Source organism: Ascaphus truei, chromosome 22 (genome assembly GCF_040206685.1).
Source record: "Ascaphus truei isolate aAscTru1 chromosome 22, aAscTru1.hap1, whole genome shotgun sequence".
Taxonomy (NCBI): domain Eukaryota; kingdom Metazoa; phylum Chordata; class Amphibia; order Anura; family Ascaphidae; genus Ascaphus; species Ascaphus truei.
In genome coordinates, this window is record NC_134504.1 from 12,032,114 (window position 1) to 12,059,879 (window position 27,766).

At 47.2% G+C, this 27,766-nt stretch overlaps 1 protein-coding gene across 3 annotated transcripts in view; it reads left to right on the plus strand.

Annotated features, from left to right (window-relative positions):
• Window positions 1–27,766, plus strand: part of FASN (fatty acid synthase) — an 82,964-nt gene that overhangs the window by 23,172 nt on the left and 32,026 nt on the right. For all 3 annotated transcript variants that reach the window (XM_075579989.1, XM_075579988.1, XM_075579987.1), the window contains exons 3-16: window positions 4,219–4,371; window positions 4,919–5,092; window positions 5,952–6,152; window positions 6,648–6,770; window positions 13,426–13,541; window positions 13,726–13,860; window positions 14,128–14,587; window positions 16,184–16,371; window positions 16,461–16,650; window positions 19,472–19,566; window positions 20,401–20,535; window positions 24,798–25,001; window positions 26,150–26,265; window positions 26,425–26,600. In XM_075579989.1, coding sequence (XP_075436104.1) covers window positions 4,219–4,371; window positions 4,919–5,092; window positions 5,952–6,152; window positions 6,648–6,770; window positions 13,426–13,541; window positions 13,726–13,860; window positions 14,128–14,587; window positions 16,184–16,371; window positions 16,461–16,650; window positions 19,472–19,566; window positions 20,401–20,535; window positions 24,798–25,001; window positions 26,150–26,265; window positions 26,425–26,600 — 2,466 coding nt within the window. The remainder of the gene's footprint in view (window positions 1–4,218; window positions 4,372–4,918; window positions 5,093–5,951; window positions 6,153–6,647; window positions 6,771–13,425; window positions 13,542–13,725; window positions 13,861–14,127; window positions 14,588–16,183; window positions 16,372–16,460; window positions 16,651–19,471; window positions 19,567–20,400; window positions 20,536–24,797; window positions 25,002–26,149; window positions 26,266–26,424; window positions 26,601–27,766) is intronic.

Consider the following 27,766-nt stretch of genomic DNA (forward strand, 5'->3'; position numbering starts at 1 on the left):
CCGCATTAAGTCCTTTGGTTTTGGTGTCAAAGAGTCTTATCATTCTGAGTTCAAATGTTTTCCGTTCTTGGGTGCTTTTAAACATTCCATTGAGGATTTTGATTTTTTAGATCATTTATGGAATGATCTGGTTGTGAGAAGTGATGTCCCACAGGTGAGCAGTATCTTCCTTCTTCGTGGTGTTGTATAGACTGTCTGTGCATATTCATTCTTCCTTGTAGTTTTTGGCTGGTTTCCCCAATGTAGCAACCTTGGTCACATTTGTTGCACAGAATCATATAAACCACATTCCTGGATGTGCAGCTGTATGATCCTTTAACATTGAATGTTCTATGGTTGTGACTGGCTGTGGGATCCTGGCAAATATGTTTGCAGAGTTTGCATCGTTTGTTGCTGCACGGTTTTGTGCAACAAATGTGACCAAGGTTGCTACATTGGGGAAACCAGCCAAAAACTACAAGGACGAATGAATATGCACAGACACTCTTATCCACACTTTCTCTCCCCCTCAGTATCCCTCCCCCTCTTCACCTTTCTTTGACACTCTCCCCTGGCTTCAAACACTTAACACCCTACCTTATCTACAGTAAATATCTGTTGTTTTTCCCCCTCTCCACACTGTTTTAGCCATTGAATCCTTTGTATATCAGTATTGCTTGACCTGAAGAAGAGAGGATAACTCTCGAAAGCTTGTCCTATGACATAAATTGTTAGTCCAATAAAAAAAGGTATCACCGAATACTGAAGAACTCATTTATTCTGCACTATCGCAACTGGACTAACACGGCTACTTTCTGATATATATATATATATATATATATATCAACTGTAAATATTCCTGTATATTCATTTGCATGTCTTAGGTCTGCAACCCTGTCTTTCACCATTATCACCCAGCAAACAGCACTTCCACTGCAGCAAGGGATTCTGGGAAATGAGATGCAAATGAGCACACAGTGCCACTTTTTATCTCATGCTCACATTACATGAGGAACCCTTAGCCCAGCGGTGCGCAAACTGTGGGGCGCGACCCCCAGGGGGGGCGCGAGACTGCCGACAGGGGCGCGGGGTTTACAGAGGCCCCGCGCGCTTCCAGAAGGCACTTAAATTAAGTGCCGGGGGAGCTGCAGGGCCTCTGTAAACCATACTTACCCGTGGCTCCGGCGGCTTCCTCCCGGCGTCGCCATGGCAACGCGGCGTCAAAATGACGCTGCGAGGTCATGTGACGTCACGTTGCTATGGCAACGTGACGTCATTACGCCGGAGCGAGGGTAAGTTGGGGTTGGGGGGGGCGCGGGAGTGAGGGGACAGCCGGCAGGGGGGCGCAGGGAAAAAAGTTTGCGCCCCCCTGCCTTAGCCAATGCATGCTGCTTTAAACACAGCTTTTAAGCAAGGACTTGGGAGATGCAAAGTCAGTTAACCCACTCACAGGTTTTAGTCACTTTTTTTACCCACCATAACCTTAATAATGGTGGTGATTACCTACTCTTATCTCATTTGAGCAAATGTCAGTAAGCCAACCTCACACTGATGATACCCATCAAGGTTGAAACATGTCTGTGAGTGGGTTAACTGACTTTGCATCTCCCAAGTATGTGTGTGTGTATTTGGGGGGGTGTATGTGTTTTTTGGGGAGAGTTGTGTATGTATGTATTGTGTATGTGTAAATTACACTGTTTTGCACACAAAAAAATGGGGGGAAAAAATATTATTATGGGATGCATTTTATTCCACATATTTTGTTGTATGTTAATCCTTATACAGTATATACCTATTGGTGTGTGTGCAGTATATGTGTGGGTAACCCCTTTTTTATTTTACCTCAGATTATATGGCCTATCACTGAGGCGGGAGCCTGAGTCCTATGGGTTACTGTTTAATTCTTGTAGTGTGTGGTACATGTTGTGTGAGACTGCAGTGACTTGACACAACACAGTGGTAATGAATTATAACAAACTTTATATACTCAAATAGCTATAATTTGTGGTGTTACATATCTGGTATGAATCAGTACGGTGACTCTTAATCTCAGAATCACTCCATACACATATATACTGAGAAAAGCGTCAATAAAAAACACAGTCTGAGGTTATTTTGAAACAGAATAACACGTGAATTTATTCAAGTCAGGTGCACAACGGAGACAGCTTTTGAAAAAAAGCTCTCTAACAATAACAGGATATGCCATATATTTATACCCTAAAACCTAAAGTTGCACCCCTTTATGGGGGGGGCTTGCACATCACTAAATATGACATCATTTTGTAATACATAACAATGGTAAAACTGATGTAAGTTTGCAATACATAACAAATGATGGAAGTGTGCGTCACCTAAAATGACAATCTTGTAATACATAACAAAAATGAAATGATACATACATTCTTTAAGGGGTTGAATGTGAGAAATTATTTCTATCTCTGAGTCCACCAGACACTCAAATGCTGAGAAGTCGGTTCTAATTCTGATCTCACTTCTCAAGCCTTTACCTGGCACTTAACTGTGAGAACTCTTCTCTAATTCTAATCTCACTCCTCAAGGCTACATGCCCCCTCACTTCTTCTGCAGCTGGGCTGGTCAGAGCTGGTAAACACTGAGAGCGAAAAATCTTTTAACCCACTATAACTTTCATGCAGCTTTCATACAGACAGAAGACAAAATGGAAGACACAAGCACTGCACATTACAACGTAATTGACAGACAAGGACTAGAACAATAACAAGATGGCTAACAAAAATAGTCAGACAAAATGGCTGCTCTGACTCTAATGTTGTTATGTCAGACCCCCTAATGTCTCAACTTCGTCAATACTTAAACAAACTATACCAACAGTGCGAACGCTGCGCAAGCAAATTGTTAAAGTGTGAATAAAAACACAAGTCTGAGGATATATTTTGCAGAATGACAGATAAGTTTATTTGCTTTGTGCGGTGCACACGCAGAGGAGAGTTTCAAAATAAAACCCTCCCAAAGACATGGTAGCATACAGGCATTATTTATACACAAAATACTAAAGCCACGCCCCCTCTACAAGTTTGCGTGTCGTCACTACGTAAGCGTAAAAGGTAAACAAACTATGCACACGAACACATAGAGTTAATAATATTATTATGGGATGCATATTAGAAATGAAATGATTCAGCTATATTCCTTATACAAGCCGGTGACTTTTACTCTACATACAGAACACATTGCCCCCCCCCCCCCCTCGGACAGTGCCTATCTCTCTCGTATTTTCATAACATTGGCTCTTAGCCCTCATTCTCAAGGTTTTGTCAGTTAGCTGCTTGGTTTATTCTCACTTGAAAGTTGAAAGCAAAAACCTCATTCAAAAACGTCCATCTCATAACCCGTTCACTCAGACAAAACCTAAGATGGATGCTGACTTAAAATGGTTGCATAGATCCCAGTGCTGTTATGTCAGACCCCCCCTTACGTCATATTCTCACTTTGTCAAAATAATGACTGTTATCTCTGTCAGGCTTCCCAATCATGGGGTACTGGGCCTGTAGATCCTGGTGTGCTAGCACAATCATTGGAGCTCATAAACTGAGTGTGTTGCAGGCCTGGTGCTTCACAAAGATCAAACTGTGATGGCAATATAACTGCAGTTTATATCCTTTGTGGGTTAGCTCACCCACTCCAACCTGGTGTAATTCCTGCACAGCTGAGCTCTCTAATCTCTCTCTGTAGCATCCTCTGTCTGCCTGCTTCCCTCTGCACTGTCAGGCCCTGGTCTCTGCTGGGCCCTGCTGCATGCACTGCTCCAGTGGGGCAGCGCTCTCTCTCTGCAGTTCCCTCTCTCTTAGGGGTCCTGCATGGACTCTCTGCGCAGGATGGGCCTGCACACCCTCACCTCCCTCAGCAATCCCTTTCCAAATGTCACTAACTGTCATTCCACTGGCTAAGCACAGTCACATGGTCCAGTGGAATGTAATTCTTAAAGGGGCCCATGTCCTGTGCTGATAGCAGACAAAGGGGGTCACATGTGTTTGTGGGGGTGTAATAGTCATGAACGTGTTGCGGCTCTCAGAATATTTTGGAGAAATATACATTTTTTTATAAAACGGCTCTTCCTTAAGAGGTTGCAGAACCATGACATAGGTCAAGCAAGTAGCGTGGAATAGAAATACATTTAGAGATGGATTAGAACTGTGTGTGTGTGAATATATATATATATATATTAAAATATTCTCTATTACCTATATTTTGTACCAGGATTGTATGGATTACCATCAAGAAATGGAAAACTGAAAGAAATAAACAGGTTTGACGCCTCATTCTTTGGCGTTCACCCTAAGCAAGCTCATACCATGGACCCTCAGTTACGTTTGCTTCTGGAAGTCTCCTATGAAGCCATTGTAGATGGAGGTGAGTGGGAAGGCTCTTGATCCGATGGATGGATGTGATGTGTAAATATCTGTAGTATTTAGATGCACGAATCTACGATGTATTACACTACATGGATCATAAGAAATGAAAGTAGAGAAGACGGTACTCCAGGTATGAATACACTTTGACATCAATGTTTCGTTCCCAAACATGGCCATTTATCCCTTTGTGTCGGAGGACGTAACCTACTGCACTTGCATTAGGAATAACCAGAAAGGGTGCCATTTTGATACAAAAGAATATGGATGTTCCCAGCACACCAACTGTTCTGGTAACATCCGTATTCTTGTGTATTATATTTGGGAGGGCTCAGGCTCTCTCCTTTTTCCCGTGCACCTACCACACAATATTCATATTATAATCTTGTGATATTCGTGTGCAGATTTTGGTAAACGGCCCCCTTTTTTTTTGCTATAAAATCCTGACCTTTGCACGCTGTTTGCACAAAAGTGTATTAGAAAGATTGCACCTCCCAATGTGCGGTTACAAACCCGGGAACTAGACACTTTTACGCTTTTTAATCTAGGTATTAATCCGTCGGATCTTCGCGGCACCAACACAGGAGTATGGGTGGGTGTCAGCGGATCGGAAGCTGGAGAAGCCTTCAGCCGAGACCCGGAGGAGTTGCTGGGTTACAGTATGACTGGATGCCAGCGTGCTATGTTTGCTAACCGCATCTCATACTTCTTCGACCTGAAAGGTATTGGTAGACTCTGGTTACAAATCTCTCTCTGAGCTTCCGGCTGCGGATACGGGAGACAGGACGCGTTTCGGGGCTAAGGGATCTTCATGCGTAGGGCATACATGTGTTACCATTGTTAAAAGTTGTGAATAACAACACAAGTCTGAGGATATGTTTTGCAGAATGACAGATAAGTTTATTTGCTTTGTGCGGTGCACACGCAGAGGAGAGTTTCAAAATAAAACCCTCCCAAAGACATGGTAGCATACAGGCATTATTTATACACAAAATACTAAACCCACGCCCCCTCTACAAGGTTGCGTGTCGTCACTACGTAAGCGTAAAAGGTAAACAAACTTATGCACACGAACACATCGAGTTAAAGCATTATTATGGGATGCATATTAGAAATGAAATGATTCAGCTAATATTCCTTATACAAGCTGGTGACTTTTACTCTACATACAGAACACATTGCCCCCCCCTCGGACAGTGCCTATCTGTCTCGTATTTTCATAACATTGGCACTTAGCCCTCATTCTCAAGGTCCTTTGGCTTAGCTGAACCGCTCAATATCAATTGGAACTTCAGAAGAAAAAAATGTATTTTAAACTAACGTTCATTCCACTTTCATACAGACAATAGACAATATCAGGCACCTAAGATGGATGCTGACTCAAAATGGTTGCTTAGATCCCAGTGCTGTTATGTCAGACCTCCCCCTTACGTCATATTCTCACTTTGTCACCATGTGCAATGCAACCGGCTTTGTTTACACTTCTTAGTGATGTTGTTGTTTGCGATGTACACACCCAGCAAATCTGCTGTCAGAAGAAGCTCCATTTGCCAAGTCCGTTAATGCAATCTCTGTTTCCAGGCCCCAGTTTGGCTATAGATACAGCGTGTTCCTCCAGTCTGCTGGCTCTGGAGAATGCTTACAAAGCCATCCGCCACGGACAATGCAACGCGGCCATTGTAGGGGGAGTCAACCTGCTGCTAAAACCGAACACTTCGGTGCAGTTCATGAAGCTCGGCATGCTGAGTCCTGAAGGGACATGCAAATCGTTTGATGCTTCAGGTAAGAGAACAGCAATAATAATAATGGCCTGATCCCAGGATGTACTCGGAGTTAGGGGTGTAACACAGTGAAAGCCGTCAGAGATAATACGTCTGAATTATCCATGGCAATGCAGGGTGAAAACTGACAGCTACATATTTTACCAATATTAGCTGTGCAAATTGGGACACTGTACATCTACATGTGAGGACCTACATGTGAGGACCTACATATGAGGACCTATATATGAGGACCTATATATGAGGACCTATATATGAGGACCTATATATGAGGACCTATATATGAGGACCTATATATGAGGACCTATATATGAGGACCTATATATGAGGACCTATATATGAGGACCTACATGTGAGAATTACATGGCTGGACGTTTTTCCTTTAATTTGAACACACAGAACAGTAAGTGGTCAGGACGAGCCGAACATTAAACCGTCGTTGTTTACTTTTGAAACGGACACCTGTCCTTACTGCCATGTTCCCTCTCCACAAAAGGAAACGGATATTGTCGCTCGGAAGCTGCGGTGGCCATTCTCCTGACCAGGAAGTCCATGGCAAAACGGGTTTATGCCACGATTGTGAATGCCGGAACCAACACTGACGGTTACAAAGAGCAAGGTGTGTCCTGGGAAAGCGCAGTGTGTCCTGTGAAAGCGCAGTGTGTCCTGTGAAAGCGCAGTGTGTCCTGTGAAAGCGCAGTGTGTCCTGCGAAAGCGCAGTGTGTCCTGCGAAAGCGCAGTGTGTCCTGCGAAAGCGCAGTGTGTCCTGTGAAAGCGCAGTGTGTCCTATGTGAAAGCGCAGTGTGTCCTGTGAAAGCGCAGTGTGTCCTATGTGAAAGCGCAGTGTGTCCTGCGAAAGCGCAGTGTGTCCTGTGAAAGCGCAGTGTGTCCTGTGAAAGCGCAGTGTGTCCTGCGAAAGCGCAGTGTGTCCTGCGAAAGCGCAGTGTCCTGCGAAAGCAGTGTGTCCTATGTGAAAGCGCAGTGTGCGCGATGTGAATGCGCAGTGTGCGCGATGTGAATGCGCAGTGTGCGCGATGTGAATGCGCAGTGTGCGCGATGTGAATGCGCAGTGTGCGCGATGTGAATGCGCAGTGTGCTCGATGTGAATGCGCAGTGTGCGCGATGTGAATGCGCAGTGTGCGCGATGTGAATGCGCAGTGTGCGCGATGTGAATGCTCAGTGTGCGCGATGTGAAAGCGCAGTGTGCGCGATGTGAAAGCGCAGTGTGCGCGATGTGAAAGCGCAGTGTGCGCGATGTGAATGCGCAGTGTGCGCGATGTGAATGCGCAGTGTGCGCGATGTGAATGCGCCGTGTGCGCGATGTGAATGCGCCGTGTGCGCGATGTGAATGCGCAGTGTGCGCGATGTGAATGCGCAGCGTGCGCGATGTGAAAGCGCAGTGTGTGTGCGATGTGAATGCGCAGTGTGCGCGATGTGAAAGCGCAGTGTGTGTGCGATGTGAATGCGCAGTGTGCGCGATGTGAAAGCGCAGTGTGTGTGCGATGTGAATGCGCAGCGTGCGCGATGTGAAAGCGCAGTGTGTGTGATGTGAATGCGCAGTGTGCGCGATGTGAAAGCGCAGTGTGTGCGCGATGTGAAAGCGCAGTGTGTGCGCGATGTGAAAGCGCAGTGTGTGCGCGATGTGAATGCGCAGCGTGCGCGATGTGAAAGCGCAGTGTGTGTGCGATGTGAATGCGCAGTGTGTGTGCGATGTGAATGCGCAGTGTGCGCGATGTGAATGCGCAGCGTGCGCGATGTGAAAGCGCAGTGTGTGTGCGATGTGAAAGCGCAGTGTGTGTGCGATGTGAATGCGCAGTGTGCGCGATGTGAAAGCGCAGTGTGTGTGGGATGTGAAAGCGCAGTGTGCGCGATGTGAATGCGCAGTGTGCGCGATGTGAAAGCGCAGTGTGGGCGATGTGAAAGCGCAGTGTGGGCGATGTGAAAGCGCAGTGTGGGCGATGTGAAAGCGCAGTGTGTGCGATGTGAGAGGGCAGTGTGCGCGATGTGAGAGCACAGTGTGCGCGATGTGAAAGCGCAGTGTGTGCGATGTGAATGCGCAGTGTGCGCGATGTGAGAGCGCAGTGTGCGAGATGTGAAAGCGATGTGAAAGCGCAGTGTGTGTGCGATGTGAGAGCGCAGTGTGCGCGATGTGAAAGCGCAGTGTGTGTGCGATGTGAATGCGCAGTGTGTGTGCGATGTGAATGCGCAGTGTGCGCGATGTGAGAGCGCAGTGTGCGAGATGTGAAAGCGATGTGAAAGCGCAGTGTGTGTGCGATGTGAATGCGCAGTGTGTGTGCGATGTGAATGCGCAGTGTGCGCGATGTGAGAGCGCAGTGTGCGCGATGTGAAAGCGATGTGAAAGCGCAGTGTGTGTGCGATGTGAAAGCGCAGTGTGTGTGCGATGTGAATGCGCAGTGTGTGCGATGTGAATGCGCAGTGTGCGCGATGTGAATGCGCAGCGTGCGCGATGTGAAAGCGCAGTGTGTGTGGGATGTGAAAGCGCAGTGTGCGCGATGTGAATGCGCAGTGTGCGCGATGTGAAAGCGCAGTGTGGGCGATGTGAAAGCGCAGTGTGGGCGATGTGAAAGCGCAGTGTGGGCGATGTGAAAGCGCAGTGTGGGCGATGTGAGAGGGCAGTGTGCGCGATGTGAGAGCACAGTGTGCGCGATGTGAAAGCGCAGTGTGTGCGATGTGAATGCGCAGTGTGCGCGATGTGAGAGCGCAGTGTGCGAGATGTGAAAGCGATGTGAAAGCGCAGTGTGTGTGCGATGTGAATGCGCAGTGTGCGCGATGTGAAAGCGATGTGAAAGCGCAGTGTGTGTGCGATGTGAATGCGCAGTGTGCGCGATGTGAAAGCGATGTGAAAGCGCAGTGTGTGTGCGATGTGAATGCGCAGTGTGCGCGATGTGAAAGCGCAGTGTGTGTGCGATGTGAATGCGCAGTGTGTGTGCGATGTGAATGCGCAGTGTGTGTGCGAGATGTGAAAGCGATGTGAAAGCGCAGTGTGTGTGCGATGTGAATGCGCAGTGTGTGTGCGATGTGAATGCGCAGTGTGCGCGATGTGAATGCGCAGTGTGCGCGATGTGAATGCGCAGTGTGTGTGCGATGTGAATGCGCAGTGTGCGCGATGTGAGAGCGCAGTGTGCGCGATGTGAGAGCGCAGTGTGCGAGATGTGAAAGCGATGTGAAAGCGCAGTGTGTGTGCGATGTGAATGCGCAGTGTGCGCGATGTGAATGCTCAGTGTGCGCGATGTGAAAGCGCAGTGTGCGCGATGTGAAAGCGCAGTGTGCGCGATGTGAAAGCGCAGTGTGCGCGATGTGAAAGCGCAGTGTGCGCGATGTGAATGCGCAGTGTGCGCGATGTGAATGCGCAGTGTGCGCGATGTGAATGCGCCGTGTGCGCGATGTGAAAGCGCAGTGTGTGTGCGATGTGAATGCGCAGTGTGCGCGATGTGAAAGCGCAGTGTGTGTGCGATGTGAATGCGCAGTGTGCGCGATGTGAAAGCGCAGTGTGTGTGCGATGTGAATGCGCAGCGTGCGCGATGTGAATGCGCAGCGTGCGCGATGTGAAAGCGCAGTGTGTGTGATGTGTGTGCGCGATGTGAAAGCGCAGTGTGTGCGCGATGTGAAAGCGCAGTGTGTGCGCGATGTGAAAGCGCAGTGTGTGCGCGATGTGAATGCGCAGCGTGCGCGATGTGAAAGCGCAGTGTGTGTGCGATGTGAATGCGCAGTGTGTGTGCGATGTGAATGCGCAGTGTGCGCGATGTGAATGCGCAGCGTGCGCGATGTGAAAGCGCAGTGTGTGTGCGATGTGAAAGCGCAGTGTGTGTGCGATGTGAATGCGCAGTGTGCGCGATGTGAAAGCGCAGTGTGTGTGGGATGTGAAAGCGCAGTGTGCGCGATGTGAATGCGCAGTGTGCGCGATGTGAAAGCGCAGTGTGGGCGATGTGAAAGCGCAGTGTGGGCGATGTGAAAGCGCAGTGTGTGCGATGTGAGAGGGCAGTGTGCGCGATGTGAGAGCACAGTGTGCGCGATGTGAAAGCGCAGTGTGTGCGATGTGAATGCGCAGTGTGCGCGATGTGAGAGCGCAGTGTGCGAGATGTGAAAGCGATGTGAAAGCGCAGTGTGTGTGCGATGTGAGAGCGCAGTGTGCGCGATGTGAAAGCGCAGTGTGTGTGCGATGTGAATGCGCAGTGTGTGCGATGTGAATGCGCAGTGTGCGCGATGTGAATGCGCAGCGTGCGCGATGTGAAAGCGCAGTGTGTGTGGGATGTGAAAGCGCAGTGTGCGCGATGTGAATGCGCAGTGTGCGCGATGTGAAAGCGCAGTGTGGGCGATGTGAAAGCGCAGTGTGGGCGATGTGAAAGCGCAGTGTGGGCGATGTGAAAGCGCAGTGTGGGCGATGTGAGAGGGCAGTGTGCGCGATGTGAGAGCACAGTGTGCGCGATGTGAAAGCGCAGTGTGTGCGATGTGAATGCGCAGTGTGCGCGATGTGAGAGCGCAGTGTGCGAGATGTGAAAGCGATGTGAAAGCGCAGTGTGTGTGCGATGTGAATGCGCAGTGTGCGCGATGTGAAAGCGATGTGAAAGCGCAGTGTGTGTGCGATGTGAATGCGCAGTGTGCGCGATGTGAAAGCGATGTGAAAGCGCAGTGTGTGTGCGATGTGAATGCGCAGTGTGCGCGATGTGAAAGCGCAGTGTGTGTGCGATGTGAATGCGCAGTGTGTGTGCGATGTGAATGCGCAGTGTGTGTGCGAGATGTGAAAGCGATGTGAAAGCGCAGTGTGTGTGCGATGTGAATGCGCAGTGTGTGTGCGATGTGAATGCGCAGTGTGCGCGATGTGAATGCGCAGTGTGCGCGATGTGAATGCGCAGTGTGTGTGCGATGTGAATGCGCAGTGTGCGCGATGTGAGAGCGCAGTGTGCGCGATGTGAGAGCGCAGTGTGCGAGATGTGAAAGCGATGTGAAAGCGCAGTGTGTGTGCGATGTGAATGCGCAGTGTGCGCGATGTGAATGCTCAGTGTGCGCGATGTGAAAGCGCAGTGTGCGCGATGTGAAAGCGCAGTGTGCGCGATGTGAAAGCGCAGTGTGCGCGATGTGAAAGCGCAGTGTGCGCGATGTGAATGCGCAGTGTGCGCGATGTGAATGCGCAGTGTGCGCGATGTGAATGCGCCGTGTGCGCGATGTGAATGCGCAGTGTGCGCGATGTGAATGCGCAGCGTGCGCGATGTGAAAGCGCAGTGTGTGTGCGATGTGAATGCGCAGTGTGCGCGATGTGAAAGCGCAGTGTGTGTGCGATGTGAATGCGCAGTGTGCGCGATGTGAAAGCGCAGTGTGTGTGCGATGTGAATGCGCAGCGTGCGCGATGTGAATGCGCAGCGTGCGCGATGTGAAAGCGCAGTGTGTGTGATGTGTGTGCGCGATGTGAAAGCGCAGTGTGTGCGCGATGTGAAAGCGCAGTGTGTGCGCGATGTGAAAGCGCAGTGTGTGCGCGATGTGAATGCGCAGCGTGCGCGATGTGAAAGCGCAGTGTGTGTGCGATGTGAATGCGCAGTGTGTGTGCGATGTGAATGCGCAGTGTGCGCGATGTGAATGCGCAGCGTGCGCGATGTGAAAGCGCAGTGTGTGTGCGATGTGAAAGCGCAGTGTGTGTGCGATGTGAATGCGCAGTGTGCGCGATGTGAAAGCGCAGTGTGTGTGGGATGTGAAAGCGCAGTGTGCGCGATGTGAATGCGCAGTGTGCGCGATGTGAAAGCGCAGTGTGGGCGATGTGAAAGCGCAGTGTGGGCGATGTGAAAGCGCAGTGTGTGCGATGTGAGAGGGCAGTGTGCGCGATGTGAGAGCACAGTGTGCGCGATGTGAAAGCGCAGTGTGTGCGATGTGAATGCGCAGTGTGCGCGATGTGAGAGCGCAGTGTGCGAGATGTGAAAGCGATGTGAAAGCGCAGTGTGTGTGCGATGTGAGAGCGCAGTGTGCGCGATGTGAAAGCGCAGTGTGTGTGCGATGTGAATGCGCGATGTGAATGCGCAGTGTGTGCGATGTGAATGCGCAGTGTGCGCGATGTGAAAGCGATGTGAAAGCGCAGTGTGTGTGCAATGTGAATGCGCAGTGTGTGTGCGATGTGAATGCGCAGTGTGCGCGATGTGAGAGCGCAGTGTGCGCGATGTGAAAGCGATGTGAAAGCGCAGTGTGTGTGCGATGTGAAAGCGCAGTGTGTGTGCGATGTGAATGCGCAGTGTGTGCGATGTGAATGCGCAGTGTGCGCGATGTGAATGCGCAGCGTGCGCGATGTGAAAGCGCAGTGTGTGTGGGATGTGAAAGCGCAGTGTGCGCGATGTGAATGCGCAGTGTGCGCGATGTGAAAGCGCAGTGTGGGCGATGTGAAAGCGCAGTGTGGGCGATGTGAAAGCGCAGTGTGGGCGATGTGAGAGGGCAGTGTGCGCGATGTGAGAGCACAGTGTGCGCGATGTGAAAGCGCAGTGTGTGCGATGTGAATGCGCAGTGTGCGCGATGTGAGAGCGCAGTGTGCGAGATGTGAAAGCGATGTGAAAGCGCAGTGTGTGTGCGATGTGAATGCGCAGTGTGCGCGATGTGAAAGCGATGTGAAAGCGCAGTGTGTGTGCGATGTGAATGCGCAGTGTGTGTGCGATGTGAATGCGCAGTATGTGTGCGAGATGTGAAAGCGATGTGAAAGCGCAGTGTGTGTGCGATGTGAATGCGCAGTGTGTGTGCGATGTGAATGCGCAGTGTGCGCGATGTGAATGCGCAGTGTGTGTGCGATGTGAATGCGCAGTGTGCGCGATGTGAGAGCGCAGTGTGCGCGATGTGAGAGCGCAGTGTGCGAGATGTGAAAGCGATGTGAAAGCGCAGTGTGTGTGCGATGTGAATGCGCAGTGTGTGTGCGATGTGAATGCGCAGTGTGTGTGCGATGTGAATGCGCAGTGTGCGCGATGTGAGAGCGCAGTGTGCGCGATGTGAGAGCGCAGTGTGCGAGATGTGAAAGCGATGTGAAAGCGCAGTGTGTGTGCGATGTGAATGCGCAGTGTGTGTGCGATGTGAATGCGCAGTGTGTGTGCGATGTGAATGCGCAGTGTGCGCGATGTGAGAGCGCAGTGTGCGCGATGTGAGAGCGCAGTGTGCGCGATGTGAGAGCGCAGTGTGCGCGATGTGAGAGCGCAGCGTGCGCGATGCCCGCAGCGATCTATTTCCCGGGATTGCACACGGTTAGCTTAGACTTCCCACTGACTGCACACGTGGTATGTTCCTGCGCACAGGGGTGACCTTCCCGTCGGGCGAGGCGCAGACGCAGTTACTGAGCTCTCTGTACAGAGAAGCCGGAATCCGGACCTCGGAGGTGGAGTACGTGGAGGCGCACGGCACCGGCACAAAGGTAACGAGAAGCTTCGTATGTGACGCAAACCCGTTTTATTTCCGTGCCTCTCTCTCGCCGCGTCTTCACGCGTTGTTTCCTTCATCACATTCATCCCCACAGAATAATATCAGTCACGCGTGGCCTGGGGGGTCTTCTTTTTGCAATGGCGCTGTATGAGTTTCGATATTTTGTGTGTCCTCAGGTCGGGGATCCCCAGGAAGTCAACGGAATTGCCAGTGTTTTCTGCGACTCGGACCGGGAACCCCTGTTAATAGGATCCACCAAATCGAATATGGGCCACCCAGAGCCAGCCTCGGGTCTGGCTGCGTTGGCAAAGGTACCAACTTTGGGGTGCCAGGATGGGTGATAGAAAGGGAGGTGGTATATATGGGATCGGTTCCATTACAGCGTGCAAACATACCTGCTTTATTACAATCCAGCATTATTGATCAATACAGAACATATACAGTATGGTTTGTGTGACCGTGCTCTCCGGAGACGCCATGGGGGCGCAGCACAGATATGGTTACACGGATCCTGTTTTCACGTAGCCCGCGGCAGTATGCTACAATGAAACCTTTTTTTTTTTGGCGTTTGATCCCAGGTTGTCCTGTCTCTGGAACATGGGCTGTGGGCCCCTAATCTTCACTACAAGACCCCAAACCCCGATATTCCGGCTCTGCAGGACGGCCGCGTCCGAGTGGTGACGGAACCGACGCCGGTGAAAGGCGGCATTGTGGGGGTCAACTCTTTCGGTTTCGGAGGCTCCAACGTGCACGTAATCCTGAGACCCAACGAGAAGAGGCTCGCGGACCCGGCTTCTCTGGGGCTTCCCAGACTGGTTCAGATCTGCGGCCGGACACAAAAAGCAGTGGAGAGTCTGATCGAGCAGAGCAGGCGGCTGTCGGTTGACAACACGTTTGTAAACTTGCTGAATGATATATCGGCGATTTCCCCGTCCGCCATGTCTTACCGGGGTTACACTCTTGTGGGAACAGACAGCGATGTTAAGGAGATTCAGCAAAGTCAAGCTTCTGGAAGACCCCTTTGGTACATCTGTTCAGGTGAAAAAACCATTCTTTCCCCCACATTTGTACTTTCATGCTTTCTGCGCTTAGAACATTTCTGCAAACGGTTTGGGGGATATTCTCGTTGCGCCGAAGTGTGACAATCCGCTTCTAAAGATCCCCTTTGCGATGGGATTGGCGTGCAGCGCTTTTCTGTAAACCCTTCTCGCGTGTCCAATCCGTGTCTGAAAAGGCTTTCTTACAAGCGGTTTCACTCCGGCTCTGATAATCCAATCGGTTTGTAAATGAAAACCTCCAACGCGCATTTTTTTTTTTTATGACAACCTTAATTGTCACGCATAGTAGATGAGGGATATTATCCCAATGTTAGAGGCTCAGCTTTACTATGAACATATACAAGCAGCAGGATAGCAGGATTGTGAAACCAAGGGTCAGAGCATATATATATTGAGACTGCTGGAGACTCACACACAATAAAGACTTCCAGATGTACTAGTAATACTGAAGAGCAGACACAGATATCCATATATACCATAAAAGTCTAGTGTATATTCCCAGTAAAACACAGGTACATTGTCATAATGTGAAATCACAGTGAGAACTCACTTGGACACAGCAGCTCAGTCCTTGGTAAATGCGTGCCTCACGCTCAGCATGCAAGTAGAAGTAGTGGTCCCGTGGGGTCCAATGGCGGAGCACAGCAACAAAAACAATGGGGGCTGCAAACCAGTAGTGAATGCTAAAACATGTTTATTAGGTGGTCAAACAGGATACATATTCACTCTGACGCGTTTCGGGACCTGCGTCCCTTTATCAAAGAGTGTTTTTGCGTCTACAAACTCCTCCGTTATACACCGGAGTCCCCGCCCCCAGCGGTGACGTCACAGGGCCGAAATCTCGCGAGAGTTGGTCAGAGAGACCCACCCATTGACAGGTCCCGAAACGCGTCAGAGTGAATATGTATCCTGTTTGACCACCTAATAAACATGTTTTAGCATTCACTACTGGTTTGCAGCCCCCGTTGTTTTTGTTGCTGTGCTCCGCCATTGGACCCCACGGGACCACTACTCCTTAATTGTCACGCAAACCGCTTCTAAAAACTCCCATTTATCTGGCGCCACCGCGTGGGGGGAGAGGTTCGGATTTTGCGAGGTACATCCAGGTTGTGGCTGAGAGGGTGAGGCCGGGGATGGAGTTAGCACCTCAGGCCATTCTGCTTCTAAAACGCGTGCAATCCGGGTGTTTTGGCGGTTAAACCACGCGCTGTCACTCGTTATAGACGCGGTTTAGAAATTGGGGTTTGCAGTAGAGAATGGTATTTTTTTTCTTTCCCATTTCATTCCGCTACTTGTGAATAAGCCGCGCGATTTGATACCGACAACGTCAGAGCAACGATAAGAGGCCCCTTGTAACGTTTATCTCCCTGCTCACTTATACAGATGCTATGTCACATCTCCCAGGCTGCTTTGCTATTCCTCGTTTACCTAGTTTCGCTCACATATGGACGTTTGCAACCTGTGGTCGAATCTACAATGAAACCTCAAAGCTAGAGGCCTGGCCTGGTAGTCTCTTGTTATCTGTAATGAACTTGTGAATTTGTCGTAATCCCGGGATCTCGTGCGCTTCCTGTAGGGATGGGAACGCAGTGGAAGGGGATGGGACACAGTCTGATGAACCTGGACATGTTTCGTCAGTCCATCCTGCGGTCCGATGAGGCGCTGAAAGGAACTGGGCTGAAGGTGTCGGAGCTTCTGCTGAACGCCACGGACAGCACCTTTGAGGACACTGTTCACGCGTTTGTTGGGCTTGCTGCTATTCAGGTAGGAAGGTCTGCATCGCGGGCATTGTGCTGCTGGGTGTCTTTCCGTTTGGGACATGATTTTTCACGGCATTCCTATTCCCTCGCCAGATTGCACAGATTGACATGCTCAAATCAATGAAACTGGAGCCAGACGGCATCGTCGGCCACTCCGTGGGAGAATTAGCCTGCGGCTACGCCGATAACTCTCTCAGCCACGAGGAAGCCATCCTTGCTGCTTATTGGAGGGGCCGATGCATCAAAGAGGCCAAGCTTCCCCCCGGAGGGATGGCCGCAGTGGGTACGTTATAACAAGAACTCATTCATGTATTTTTAGACAGGTTTCCCGGAACAGTAGATAAGAGGAACATGTGTGACGCAATAAAGAGAGATCAAGATTGCCATTAACACAAGCCTTATTCTGGGGACATACAGTACCTACCCACGTGTGCTCCTTATGCATAAACAAGTCCAGGTGTATATAGCATAAACAAAAAGTGCAGTATATGTAGTAGAATACGGTTTTTATTCTTAAAAAGGGTAGTGGAATATTGCTCCCACATTACTAGGACACATTTTCCTCGGGGTAACCCGAGTGTCATAACCTGTGAGTGGCATTCCGCTACCAAACGGTATTCTGCTGCAGTATATACAGTATATGTTTTGTTTTATACTTTGTTGTTGATATATTCACCTGCATTAAAGCACAACGGGGACCGGTGAGAGTCCAAGCCCCACGTCCTGACCCAGAAGCGCTACTAACCTGACCCAGAAGCGCTACTAACCTGACCCAGAGGCGCTACTAACCTGACCCAGAGGCTCTACTAACCTGACCCAGAAGCGCTACTAACCTGACCCAGAGGCGCTACTAACCTGACCCAGAGGCGCTACTAACCTGACCCAGAAGCGCTACTAACCTGACCCAGAAGCGCTACTAACCTGACCCAGAAGCGCTACTAACCTGACACAGAAGCGCTACTAACCTGACCCAGAAGCGCTACTAACCTGACCCAGAAGCGCTATTAACCTGACCCAGAAGCACTACTCACCTGACCCAGAAGCGCTACTAACCTGACCCAGAAGCGCTACTAACCTGACCCAGAGGCGCTACTAACCTGACCCAGAAGCGCTACTAACCTGACCCAGAGGCGCTACTAACCTGACCCAGAGGCGCTACTAACCTGACCCAGAGGCGCTACTAACCTGACCCAGAGGCGCTACGAACCTGACCCAGAAGCGCTCCGAACCTGACCCAGAAGCGCTCCGAACCTGACCCAGAAGCGCTCCGAACCTGACCCAGAAGCGCTCCGAACCTGACCCAGAAGCGCTCCGAACCTGACCCAGAAGCGCTCCGAACCTGACCCAGAAGCGCTACTAACCTGACCCAGAAGCGCTACTAACCTGACCCAGAAGCGCTACTAACCTGACCCAGAGGCGCTACTAACCTGACCCAGAGGCGCTACTAACCTGACCCAGAAGCGCTACTAACCTGACCCAGAAGCGCTAATAACCTGACCCAGAAGCGTTACTAACCTGACCCAGAAGCGTTACTAACCTGACCCAGAAGCGTTACTAACCTGACCCAGAAGCGTTACTAACACGTCTAACCATTGTGTTTCCTGCGGTGTAACACTGACTGTCCTTCACTGTGTGATATTCCCACCTACGGGCACATGGACTTTCTGAGACAGAACATTGTGATGGGGAGTGAATAGTTTGGGAGGAATTGACCAGACATCGGCAGGAATAATGGGGAAAGAGATTTTATTTTCCGTTCTTCTTTATTTTTTTTCATTTGATTTGATATTTCAATGTCACTTTTATGCTGCTGCACATTTCCTGCATTATCTTTTACTTCTAGATACTAGGTTTGTGCAGGCACGTAAAGGGAATCCTATAGGGGCACACACCTCACCATTGGTTACTGATGTGAAAATGCAAATATTCTTTAATGGTGTAGAATAAAATAAACTGGGAGACTGACGGTTACATTGAAGTTCTCTATTTATCGGTGATGTCCGACAGGCAGACACACAACACACACGCATAAACAATGTGTATCGAGAACAAACACCGTAAGTGAATATGCTAGGGACGGATTGCACCTCAATGAAGAGGGATCTTCTTTGCTAGGGGGGAGGATGTTAAAAAGGTTGGAGGAGATTTTAAACTAGGATGGAGGGGGGAGGGGAATGAAACAGATAAACTAAATATAATAGATTAGGATACAAGGCGGTATGGAGGTAGAATGGGGGCAAGTGCGAGTTTGACAAGCAGTGAGACACCCATAGTAAATACAGATAATACTAGAAAACTTCTAAAGACTAAACCAAGTGGGCGCAGAAAGGAAGGAGCAGATAAGATAATAGTACAGGCTGAAAAAAAAGTTAGGGCAGTTAAAATTATTACCCATGGAGACTGTGATGGCAGATACAATAGATTTGTTCAAAAAAAAGGTTGGACATCTTTTTAGAGAGGAAAGGTATACAGGGATATACCAAATAAGTATACATGGGAAGGATGTTGATCCAGGGATTAATCTGATTGCCAATTCTTGGAGTCAGGAAGGAATTTATTTTTCCCCTTATGAGATATCTTTGGATGATATGACACTGGGGTTATTTGTTTGCTTTCCTCTGGATCAATAAGTAAGTATAGATATGGGATAAAGTATCTGTTGTCTCAATTTAGCATAGGTTGAACTTGATGGACGTACGTCTTTTTTCAACCTCATCTACTATGTAACTATGTAACTATGTAATATAGTGAGATGAAAATGATCAAATCTGAGCTGCCTCTCAGGTATGGCAAATCCCCAAAATGTGAGTTTCCTAGTTTATTGATTTAGAAATTCAGTAAAATTAACAAGAAATGAAGAGCTGGTGATAATACTGAAGGTTTCCGGGCCATTGAACTAATTTTTTCAGTTGTAACAAACATTTAGCTCGGACTTTCTTGGAGTTATTTGTGTGTAGTCAATGCTTTGTATATCTGCGTTCTTGTTCGAAATACATATATATATAGTATATATCCTTCCTTACAGTTAGTGGCATCGCGTAAAGCCTTCTGCTAGTTGCCTGATAAATATGGCGTTGTTAACGTGCGGATATTGTTCTCGGCAGGGCTGACCTGGGAGGAATGTAAAGTTCAGTGTCCGCAGGGAGTGGTGCCAGCTTGTCATAATTCGGAGGACACGGTCACCATATCAGGCCCCCGGGTAAGATCCGGCACACACGCTCCCCCCCCGGCCACTCACAATGCGCTATTCCAGATATTGTTGTGTAACGTTTTCCTCCGTACTCCGGTACCGCAGTATTCATGTTTTATCTCCTGCGTGTGATGTTTATCTCCTGCGTGTGATGTTTTATCTCCTGCGTGTGATGTTTTATCTCCTGCGTGTGATGGTTTATCTCCTGCGTGTGATGGTTTATCTCCTGCGTGTGATGGTTTATCTCCTGCGTGTGATGTTTTATCTCCTGCGTGTGATGTTTAATCCCCTGCGTGTTATGTTTTATCTCCTGCGTGTGATGTCTTATCTCCTGCGTGTGATGTTTTATCCCCTGCGTGTGATGTTTTATCCCCTGCGTGTGATGTTTTATCCCCTGCGTGTGATGTTTATCCCCTGCGTGTGATGTTTATCCCCTGCGTGTGATGTTTATCTCCTGCATGTGATGTTTATCCCCTGTGTGTGATGTTTTATCCCCTGCGTGTGATGTTTTATCCCCTGCATGTGATGTTTATCCCCTGCGTGTGATGTTTTATCCCCTGCGTGTGATGTTTATCCCCTGCATGTGATGTTTATCCCCTGCGTGTGATGTTTTATCCCCTGCGTGTGATGTTTATCCCCTGCGTGTGATGTTTATCCCCTGCGTGTGATGTTTTATCTCCTGCGTGTGATGTTTTATCCCCTGCGTGTGATGTTTTATCCCCTGCGTGTGATGTTTTATCTCCTGCGTGTGATGTTTTATCCCCTGCGTGTGATGTTTTATCCCCTGCGTGTGATGTTTATCCCCTGCATGTGATGTTTTATCCCCTGCGTGTGATGTTTTAGGACTCCGTCCGGGACTTTGTAGGCAAACTTAAAAAAGACGGGGTGTTTGCAAAAGAGGTGCAGAGTGCAGGGGTCGCGTTCCACTCGTATTACATGGCGTCCATCGCACCGACACTTCTCAGTGCACTGCAGAAGGTACGTACTCGTGCACACGCCTTCTAATGTACACGTGTCTATGATCTGGTTCCTTCTTACTCGTATGTGTTTCCTGGAGATTTGTATCGTAAAGAGTCACTATTGTCATGAAATAGTTCCTGTCACATAGGGATCACTCACCCACATAACATGTTAGTGGCATGCTGCAGTTATAATCACTCACCCACATAACATGTTAGTGGCATGCTGCAGTTATAATCACTCACACACATAACATGTTAGTGGCATGCTGCAGTTATAATCACTCACCCGCATAACATGTTAGTGGCATGCTGCAGTTATAATCACTCACACACATAACATGTTAGGGGCATGCTGCAGTTATAATCACTCACCCACATAACATGTTAGTGGCATGCTGCAGTTATAATCACTCACCCACATAACATGTTAGTGGCATGCTGCAGTTATAATCACTCATATGCATAACATGTTAGGGGCATGCTGCAGTTATAATCACTCATATGCATAACATGTTAGGGGCATGCTGCAGTTATAATCACTCACCCACATAACATGCTAGTGGCATGCTGCAGTTATAATCACTCACACACATAACATGTTAGTGGCATGCTGCAGTTATAATCACTCACACACATAACATGTTAGGGACGTGCTGCAGTTATAATCACTCACCCACATAACATGTTAGTGGCATGCTGCAGTTATAATCACTCACCCACATAACATGTTAGTGGCATGCTGCAGTTATAATCACTCATATGCATAACATGTTAGGGGCATGCTGCAGTTATAATCACTCACCCACATAACTTGTTAGTGGCATTCTGCAGTTATAATCACTCACCCACATAACTTGTTAGTGGCATGCTGCAGTTATAATCACTCACACACATAACATGTTAGTGGCATGCTGCAGTTATAATCACTCACACACATAACATGTTAGGGACGTGCTGCAGTTATAATCACTCACCCACATAACATGTTAGTGGCATGCTGCAGTTATAATCACTCACCCACATAACATGTTAGTGGCATGCTGCAGTTATAATCACTCATATGCATAACATGTTAGTGGCATGCTGCAGTTATAATCACTCACCCACATAACTTGTTAGTGGCATTCTGCAGTTATAATCACTCACCCACATAACATGTTAGTGGCATGCTGCAGTTATAATCACTCACCCACATAACATGTTAGTGGCATGCTGCAGTTATAATCACTCATATGCATAACATGTTAGTGGCATGCTGCAGTTATAATCACTCACCCACATAACATGTTAGTGGCATGCTGCAGTTATAATCACTCACCCACATAACTTGTTAGTGGCATTCTGCAGTTATAATCACTCACCCGCATAACTTGTTAGTGGCATGCTGCAGTTATAATCACTCACACACATAACATGTTAGGGGCATGCTGCAGTTATAATCACTCACACACATAACATGTTAGTGGCATGCTGCAGTTATAATCACTCACCCACATAACATGTTAGTGGCATGCTGCAGTTATAATCACTCACCCGCATAACATGTTAGGGGCATGCTGCAGTTATAATCACTCACCCACATAACATGTTAGTGGCATGCTGCAGTTATAATCACTCACCCACATAACATGTTAGTGGCATGCTGCAGTTATAATCACTCACCCGCATAACATGTTAGGGGCATGCTGCAGTTATAATCACTCATATGCATAACATGTTAGGGGCATGCTGCAGTTATAATCACTCACACACATAACATGTTAGTGGCATGCTGCAGTTATAATCACTCACCCACATAACATGTTAGTGGCATGCTGCAGTTATAATCACTCACCCACATAACATGTTAGTGGCATGCTGCAGTTATAATCACTCACCCACATAACATGTTAGTGGAATGCTGCAGTTATAATCACTCACCCACATAACATGTTAGGGACATGCTGCAGTTATAATCACTCACCCGCATAACATGTTAGTGGCATTCTGCAGTTATAATCACTCACCCACATAAGATGTTAGGGGCATGCTGCAGTTATAATCACTCACACGCATAACATGTTAGGGGCATGCTGCAGTTATAATCACTCACCCACATAACATGTTAGGGACATGCTGCAGTTATAATCACTCATATGCATAACATGTTAGGGGCATGCTGCAGTTATAATCACTCACACACATAACATGTTAGTGGCATTCTGCAGTTATAATCACTCACCCACATAACATGTTAGGGGCATGCTGCAGTTATAATCACTCACCCACATAACATGTTAGGGACATGCTGCAGTTATAATCACTCACACGCATAACATGTTAGGGGCATGCTGCAGTTATAATCACTCACACACATAACATGTTAGGGACATGCTGCAGTTATAATCACTCACCCACATAACATGTTAGTGGCATGCTGCAGTTATAATCACTCACACACATAACATGTTAGTGACATGCTGCAGTTATAATCACTCACCCACAAAACATGTTAGTGGCATGCTGCAGTTATACTCACTCACCCACATAACATGCTAGTGGCATGCTGCAGTTATAATCACTCACCCACATAACATGTTAGTGGAATGCTGCAGTTATAATCGCTCACACACATAACATGTTAGTGGCATGCTGCAGTTATAATCGCTCACCCACATAACATGTTAGTGGCATGCTGCAGTTATAATCACTCACACACATAACATGTTAGTGGCATGCTGCAGTTATAATCTCTCACCCACATAACATGTTAGTGGCATGCTGCAGTTATAATCACTCACCCACATAACATGTTAGGGACATGCTGCAGTTATAATCACTCACCCACATAACATGTTAGGGACATGCTGCAGTTATAATCACTCACATACATAACATGTTAGTGGAATGCTGCAGTTATAATCACTCACACACATAACATGTTAGGGGCATGCTGCAGTTATAATCACTCACCCACATAACATGTTAGGGACATGCTGCAGTTATGCACATCCATGTTTCTTATAGGATTTGTTTAGTGCTTTTTCGCTAAACTCTTCACGAGCTATTAAGCAGCTGCAAGTATAATGAGTAACGAGTAACTGCATGGAAATCAAAGAGGAAACGTTGTTTCACAAGCGATCAACATGGCTCTACATACCAGATGAAAGAGCCAATTAAGGGTTAAATAAATGAATAATTTTGGCCAAATGAAAGGATTTGGGGTACAAGTTACAGGAAACCGCTGAATTGAAACATGGCTCTAATAGGGAGGAGAGAAACTTGTATGAGAGGTGAAAAAAGTAAGACTTGGATATACTTACGTATACTTGCATATACTCAGAAGTGTCCATGGGGCCGCGATGGGACAGGAATCTATCTGGACTTGGTGTGTGTGTGTGCGTGCGTGTGTGTGTGTGTGTAGACGAACGTTCACAGAGGTACACAATTGGAGACTTTTGTAAGGTGAAATTATAACAAGGCTTTATTGTGCCTTTTCCTTTTCATCAGGAAACCATCCAAACACAGGGGGGGGGGAACAAAGCTTCTATTCACTTGCGAGTATTTTTAGTGAAATACTATGCAATTAATTCACAACTCCCTAAGTTAAGCATGTCTCCCAGCCCCAAACACATAGCATGAAATAAGCAGATATAAGAAGTCTCTTAAGAATCAAAGTCTTATCTGTTAGCTGCTGTAGAGTAAGCTTCTCTGCTCTCCTGGAACCGCACCCATGTGTGCACAGAAAATGTCAGCATCCAGGTTTAGAAGTCTTATTTGTCAGCTCCAGAGATCTGTGTTCTCTTGGTCAGTCTCTCCTGGGAGACTCAAGCACCTCTGCTCTGTCTCCAACGTTCAGCTCACAGTCAGAGCTAAGGAGTCACTTCCTGTCTCAAAGGCAGGCTTTTTCTACCACCTGTAATCAGGCAGGTGGTGTTAGTTAATTTGCTACCAGCAGTTAACCACCACACTGCTGGATTAGAGGCACATTTGTGAACAGGGATAAGTCCCCTGTTACAGTGTGTGTGTTTGTGTGTTTGTGTGTGTGTGTGTGTGTGTGTGTGTGTGTGTGTGTGTGTGTGTGTGTGTGCGATCGCAGTGGGACTGGCTGCTTTGCAGTATATGGAATTAACTTTAGTCCTATCTTTGAGGAGCACAAGCAAGGTCCGCAGTGATTGTGCGGCATGGAAATGAAGCCTCACGAAATGATAATAAGGGCGCGAGACGGATATGTTCACGAAGGGGAAATGTGCATTTTATTAGGCGTCAGTCTTACAGTTGTTCCTTGTGCCATCTCAGGTCATTACAACCCCAAAGCCTCGTTCTTCCCGTTGGATCAGCACATCCATCGCTGAACCTCAGTGGCAAAGCGACCTTGCCCAGTTCTCGTCAGCGGAGTATCACGTGAACAACCTGGTTAGCCCAGTCCTGTTCCAGGAAGGCCTGCAGAGCGTGCCCGAAAATGCTGTGGTGGTGGAGATCGCCCCCCATGCCCTCCTCCAGGTCTGTCATTCCAAAGTACCATTCGTTAACGGTTACCTGCATGCCAGCCGCGCCTGAATGCGGTGCTGGATTGTCCTGTGTTTGCGCGAGCGCGATCGCCTCTGCTCACCGACCACGTTTGGGAGAAACTCTTCAGTGCAAAGCGGGAGTTCTTGAGGCTAAAAATTACCCAAATGGTTGGACCTGAATACGTGCGCTCTGAGAAACGCAGCGCAGGGGAACATTGGGTCATTTTTGTAGAACTTCATACCAATTCCGACTTGAATTCTTTTTTTATGTTTTCATTCTCACAAACGACCAAAACAATTACTGTACCTCCAAAACGTTGCACCAATGTGAAAGCTGAAGGTAACCCAACTTTCTAGGTCCGTGTAATCTGATTTGTGAGTTAAAAGTTATGAGCATCTGAGAAATAGCACACACTTCCCCAGCACGCTCAAACCCTAACACCCATCACACTATATATGTGTGTGTGTGTGTGTGTGTGTGTGTGTGTGTGTGTGTGTGTGTGTGTGTGTCAAAAGGAGTGCTACTGAGCGTGGCCAATGTATACAACAAAAGACAGGGGTGCCCAATGCTACATCCAATTGACAAAACATATATGGTAATAATTATAAAGTTAAATACTTCAATAATAATATTTTCTTGGTTATTTAGTTAAACCCTTTGGCCAAGGTGTCATAAGCCTGCATACCAAACGTCAAGGCATAACCAGATTTGCAGGTCCTAACACAAACTGTGAGCCCTTCCCTTTACCTCTGTATGAGGGGGAACAACCACAGTGAGTCCTGTCCATTTCAGCAAAATGCTAGAACCTCCCAAGTTAAAAAAGGTGGGGAGGGGTGAGCCCTGGGAGGAGGGGCCACCTACCTCCAAACAACTGTTGCCAGTTAGAAATTGAATTAACCCACACATTCCCAGCACGCTCAAACCCCAACACCCACAACATCATATATCTGAGAATTGGGGTTGCGATCCAACTGGGCCCTTAGTAAAGTATGTACAATAACGCCACACCATTGATCGGCTGTTCTGGATTTAAGTTTGTATGGATGTAAATTGGATATATATATATTGGACATTTGAAAGTGGCCGATGTGATTTGCATACTGGGTGATCACAATGCTCTTTGACCTCTGTGTTCCCAGGCAATTTTACGGAGAAGTTTGAAGCCAACCAACACGATCCTTCCACTTATGAAGAAAGGACACAGCAACAACCTCGAGTTTTTCCTTACAAACATTGGAAAAGTCTATCTGAGCGGGTAGGTCAATCCTACACGCTTCTTTAACCATAAAAGTGGGGTCGGGCTGTTAAATGGGTCCATCGTTGTAGCCTTGAGTCTGAAGTCTGTGCCCGCTGATAACACCACACAATAAAGTTATCAGCCTCTTCTAATAATGTCCCTTCTCTCTCTCCGTAGAATAAATGCTCATTGCAATAATATTTTCCCTCTGGTTGAGTACCCTGCCCCAGCCGGGACACCTCTCATCTCTCCTCTCATCCAATGGGATCACAGTCAGACATGGGACGTTCCCAAATCGGATGATTTCCCTGCCGGTTCCGGGGGATCCACATCCACCAGTGTCTACAACATCGGTAAACAAATAGGAGCATTTTAATAGCATCATTACAACCAGTCGCTTCATGGGATATCTGTGCTAGCAAAGAGTATTCTTTTGTACTTGAATCTATTTTCTGCCATTTGTATTTGCAGTATCATAGTACAGTATTATCTGTTTGTATTTGCAGTTACATAGTATTATCTGTTTGTATTTGCAGTTACATAGCATTATCTGTTTGTATTTGCAGTAACATAGTATTCTGTTTGTATTTGCAGCATCATAGTATTATCTGTTTGTATTTGCAGCATCATAGTATTATCTGTTTGTATTTGCAGTTACATAGCATTATCAGTTTGTATTTGCAGTAACATAGCATTATCTGTTTGTATTTGCAGTAACATAGTATTATCAGTTTGTATTTGCAGTTACATAGCATTATCTGTTTGTATTTGCAGTAACATAGCATTATCTGTTTGTATTTGCAGTAACATAGCATTATCTGTTTGTATTTGCAGTAACATAGTATTATCAGTTTGTATTTGCAGCATCATAGCATTATCTGTTTGTATTTGCAGTAACATAGCATTATCTGTTTGTATTTGCAGTAACACAGTATTATCTGTTTGTATTTGCAGTTACATAGTATTATCTGTTTGTATTTGCAGTAACATAGAATTATCTGTTTGTATTTGCAGTTACATAGCATTATCTGTTTGTATTTGCAGTAACATAGTATTATCAGTTTGTATTTGCAGTAACATAGCATTATCTGTTTGTATTTGCAGTAACATAGTATTATCAGTTTGTATTTGCAGTAACATAGCATTATCTGTTTGTATTTGCAGTAACATAGTATTATCAGTTTGTATTTGCAGTAACATAGCATTATCTGTTTGTATTTGCAGTAACATAGTATTATCAGTTTGTATTTGCAGTAACATAGCATTATCTGTTTGTATTTGCAGTAACATAGTATTATCAGTTTGTATTTGCAGTAACATAGCATTATCTGTTTGTATTTGCAGTAACATAGTATTATCAGTTTGTATTTGCAGTAACATAGTATTATCTGTTTGTATTTGCAGTAACATAGCATTATCTGTTTGTATTTGCAGCATCATAGCATTATCTGTTTGTATTTGCAGTAACGTAGTATTATCTGTTTGTATTTGCAGTAACATAGCATTATCTGTTTGTATT